This window comes from Carlito syrichta, unplaced genomic scaffold, assembly GCF_000164805.1.
Source record: "Carlito syrichta isolate Samal-C Ts95f unplaced genomic scaffold, Tarsius_syrichta-2.0.1 Scaffold316383, whole genome shotgun sequence".
NCBI lineage: Eukaryota > Metazoa > Chordata > Mammalia > Primates > Tarsiidae > Carlito > Carlito syrichta.
Genome location: NW_007260479.1, coordinates 1201201 through 1205704, shown reverse-complemented (window position 1 = coordinate 1205704; position 4504 = coordinate 1201201). Strand labels below are relative to the sequence as shown.

The 4504-nt window shown below is 50.8% G+C and overlaps 1 protein-coding gene across 2 annotated transcripts in view; it reads right to left on the bottom strand.

Moving 5' to 3' along the window:
• SLITRK1 (SLIT and NTRK like family member 1) overlaps nucleotides 1–4172 on the bottom strand; it is a 222496-nt gene extending 218324 nt beyond the window's left edge. The window contains exons 1-2 of one of the 2 annotated variants that reach the window (XM_021707097.1): nucleotides 3969–4172; nucleotides 198–3524 (exon numbers count right to left, since the gene is read on the bottom strand). In XM_021707097.1, coding sequence (XP_021562772.1) covers nucleotides 1381–3471 — 2091 coding nt within the window. In that variant the 5' untranslated portion in view covers nucleotides 3472–3524; nucleotides 3969–4172 and the 3' untranslated portion in view covers nucleotides 198–1380. Of the gene's footprint in view, nucleotides 1–197; nucleotides 3525–3968 lie in introns of those variants that run through there. The other variant, XR_505389.2, reaches the window with a different exon arrangement.
• Nucleotides 4173–4504: the final 332 nt, after the last annotated feature.

Below are 4504 nucleotides of genomic sequence, written 5' to 3'. Positions count from 1 at the left end.
GTGGGGAGGGCGGCTTGGGGGATGGGGTAAGAGGAGCTACCTAAAGGATCAAAAAGCTAAGTAAGGCGATTAGAGAAAGAGCCTTAATGTAGCCCAAGAGGGGATCCACCCCCAACTGTTCCCCTCCCCGTCCCTTCCACCGCAAATCCAATTCACCAGTTGCAAATATGAAGCTGGAAAAAGGTAAGGACCCAAAGTTGAAAACATTTTCACTTTAATACTGAAAAAATATGCCATTATAAAATCCTCGAATAGAATTAGTAAGTTTAACGTGCTTTCTCTGTTCTTTTTTCCCTACTTTATAAGTAAGATTTTTACCGGCACAGAATTGCTACCATAGGATCGCAGCCTAAGCACTAGAGTGACATTAATTGGTCATGCTTAACTGCCTCAAAGTCTTTTTTTTTTTTAATAATTACACTGATACTATAATAGAAATCATGGGTACTTAATTTACATTCAGATGGAAGGCATTATTGGATATGTATAGAAAAATATCCCCCCTCAAAAAGCAAAATAAAATAAAACATCACCACCAAAATAAAAGAACCCAAAACAACCCCTAAAAACTTCCCTCAACAAAATACATCGTTAACTCATAAAATGGACTGATGACTAGCCATGCAAATGTCTTAAATAAAACCTTTACATTTTTTTTTTCACAGTAAACGTATGCTCTGAACTGCCTACCGATCACAAATGATGGCGAAATGGCACTTTCTGATTATACTGTATTTTGTTTATAGAAAGTTTGATACGATGGGACTTATCAGGTAAGAGGGTGGGTGCTGTGAACGAGACGCCTTCTCCAGTCGCGGGGGCGGGCAGAGTCCCTGGAGCGCGTGGATTCCATGCGAGCCATGCAGCACTTTTTGTTTTTGTCAGAAGTCAAAGTTACTTATTTACAATACATTCATGCCTTCGTGCAACTGCCCATCCCTGCGTAGCCAACAGGGAGCCATCACGGGGCTAATCCACAGGGGAAAAATAGATATCTATCTCTCTATATAGATGTGGATATATGTATATATGTATAGAACGGCGGCATCCGACCCCAGGGGCCCTTCTGCGGAAGGGGGAGGGCACTGTCCATTCTTCCAACAGGGTCCCTGCTGGGCTTTCTGTCCAAAGGGATTCGAGCAAAGAGCGAGCTGGCTGCGCTCTCCCAGCTCGCCACAGTCAGCTCTTTGTCTCCAGGCGGGAGCTGAGGGTCAGACCCTCTCAGTCGAGCGAGTCCACAGTTACTTATTCACGTTTGCCCCTGGAGGTTTGTGGTGCGCAGGATTTGGGTCAACGCTCTTCCAAAGCCCGAGGTGGCTGCGGGCGGCGGAGACGGATGCGTCGCCTCCCCCCCGCCCCTCCTCCTTCCGGGCTGGGGTCTCAGTCTGAGAGCGAGTGAGAGCCACAGTCATACACTCTGTGGGCCCCATCTGCGTTGTAAGGCCCATTGTGCCAGTAGGAAGAGTCACAGACTGTCTGTAGGGAATTGATCTCGGACGCGGAGGAGTTGGCATCCCTTCTCTTGGACCGCTTTCTGTTCCTCAGGATAAACACGAGCATGCCCACCACCGTGAAGGCGGAGGTGACAAACACCAGCAGCAGTCCCGGGACCAACACCGAGATGGACACCCTGCTGGTGTCTAGGTAGGAGTTGGAGTGCGTCCCGGTCTCCGCCAACCCTGTGCTGTTTTTACTGTGCGAAGTTAACGTGGGCGAGATCCGACCGTACAGCTGGGGGCAGATCTCGTCATTGGAGAGGAGCATGAAATCCTTTCTAAAGAAGTTCACCGGCGTCTCGCACTTGAGGTCGCTCATGAGCACTTCGGAACCCAGGCGTTCTGCCCATTGCTTGAAAGGCACAATGGTGCAGGAGCACTCCCAGGGGTTCCCGTGCAGGTCGATCTGGATGATAGAGGTTAGCTGGTCCAGCACCCCTGCCACCGGGAGGTACATGAAGTAATTGTTGTGCAGGCTGAGCTTAGAGAGCGAGACCCCAGCGAACACGTCCACGGGGAGGGACCTCAGCAAGTTGTTGTTGAGAATGAGGATCCTCAGTTTGGGCATGGCGTGGAAAGTGCCGGGGAGGATGAGCTGGATCGCGTTGTACTCCACGTTCAAGTACTCTAGGTTCTGCAGCCCCGCGAATTTCTCCCGGGACAGCGTGTCCAGGTAATTGCTGTCCATGTACAGCCACCTGAGGTCCAAAAGGTTCTTGAAAGTGTTGTTCTCCACGGTGGCGATGTTGTTGTTGCCCAGATCCAACAGAATGAGGTTCTTGTAATCCACAAAGTGCGATTTTCGGATGCTGTGGATCTTGTTATCTCGCAGGAAGAGCTCCTGCACGTTGGCGAGCTTGGGCTTCAGATCAGCCAAGCTGCTCACGTTCCGGTTGTTGCAGTTCATCTTTAAACCCGACCCCGGGATGTGGTCGCAGCTGCAGCCCCCGGGGCAGGGCAGACTGCTGGCCAGGGGCTTGTTTCTGGCGCTACCCGTCGCTATCGCTGCCGTGGGTCTGATTTTGATCTGCCAGTTGCCTGGTATCTTTGTACCTCCGTTGGGAGCAGACCCTGGGGTGGCATGATCCTCCTGCCCGTTCGTCTTGAAAGGAGTTGGCAGGGGGCCAGGAGCAAAGGTTTCTTCTTGGGCAGGGGGCGCCGGGAGACTAGAATCCACTCGGTTTTTCAAAGGACACAAGTCCTGCTCGGTGGTTTCATTGAGGTCTTTACCCTGCAGTCTGGTGGGGGCTTCGCAGACCACTCGGCCGATCAGGGCATTCTTGGGGATGTTTTCCAGCCATTCCTTCAGGGAGAGCAGATCACAGGTGCAGTCCCAAGGGTTATCCTCCAGCAGGATCTCGGCGATGCCAGGGATTTGCTCCAAGACCTCCTCATAGGGCAGCGTTTTCAGCCTGTTTCCCCGGAGGTCGAGGTGGGTGATGGGCACATACTGGAACACGTTGGCAGGTAGGGTGCTGATGAGATTGTCATTTAAGATGAGTACCTCCAGCTTGTTCAAGTCCTGGAAGGCCCCTGGGTCTATATCGCGTAATAAATTAAAATCTGCCTGGAGGTACTCCAGATCGTCCAGCCCCAAAAAAGTCTGCTTTCGAAAGGACTTGATCTTGTTGTTATTGATGTGCAGCCTTTTCACCAGCTGCAGCCCCAGAAAAGCCCCCGGAACGATCTCATGCAAGCCATTGTTTTCCATGTGCAAACTAACCGCATTATAAAAGTTAGCGAACTCATTAGGGAAAAGTCGAGTGAGGGAATTGCCATGCAGAAATAAATGGTAAAACTGGGAAGTCGGGGCGGTGAAACGCTGCAGACTTGTAAAGCCCTTTTTTTCACAGTCTACATGTAGGTCCCCTTCTATCTCATTGCAGGAACAGATCTTCTCTTTGCAAACGTCCCCTGTAACGTTTCCAGCGGCAAAACAAAGAGACGTCTCCAGCAACAGAATCCAAAGCAGCATTTTTAAAGCGAGCAATTCATCCCCGATCTCATCACAAAGTAACAGCGACCATCCTGCTCGCCACAGACACAATTCAAGTTCATTTAGTGCTCCAATGTCCGAACCCAGGGAAGGAGAAGAAAAGGGTTTGGGGGGGTGGGGGTGGATTCCTTCCTCCCTAACCCCCCCCGCACTGCAATAGCCCAGACGCCAGTCAATAATTATATCCACAAACTATCCAGGCACGTAGTGCAAGGCAAGAAAAAAAAAAAAAAAAAAAAAAAAGTAGAAAAAACCCCCCACTCCCCCTCAAAACCCTTTAAGAATAACCAAAAAGAAGTTAAATATATACATATAAATTAAAAGTACACCCTTACAGAATCTCGTCTAGTGGTCCTCACCGACCAGAAAGGAAACAATGCTAGTAATTAGAAGCAAGTGCATGTTAGAGAAACAAGCAGAGGGTTTGCAGCGTAGTACAGGCGCACTGCCTGTGCATGGCTGTGCGTCGGACTGACCTTGCCTCTCTGATACAAAGCAGGCTTTTCAGCGGCTTCTGCTGTGGAGGCTGCCGGTGGAGTTCTTGCTGTGGTTGCGGGATGCCCAGTCGTCCCCCCGAGGTGCTGTCCAGTCCCCCCGGTGCTGAAATCACGACCGACGGAAGGACTCACGCTGCCCAGCCAATGGCGCTGGAAAATTTCCGCAATCGCTGCGTTTTGTGGCTGTCCATCCTTTTCCTTTCCTCCCCTTCGGTCCTCTTCAGCCTTTTTCCTGTGCTCTTGCTCTCGCTCACTCGCTCTTCTTTTCTTGTTCTCCTTCTCTTTCTTCTGCTCTTTCGGAATTACGTGGAGGGGGGCGGAGGGCGGGGGGTGAGTTGTCTGAGGGAGGAAGAGAGCGCGAGAATGAGGGGAGGGAGGCGGAGAAGAGAGTTGCTAAGAAGCTCTGCTCGTTCCAGCCTGGTGCACTCTGAAAGATCTGACACCCTCTGCTGATCTGCAGTAGCAAAAATCCATCTGGTGAGGGAATGCTGAAAGGGGGGGAAAAATCCACGTAC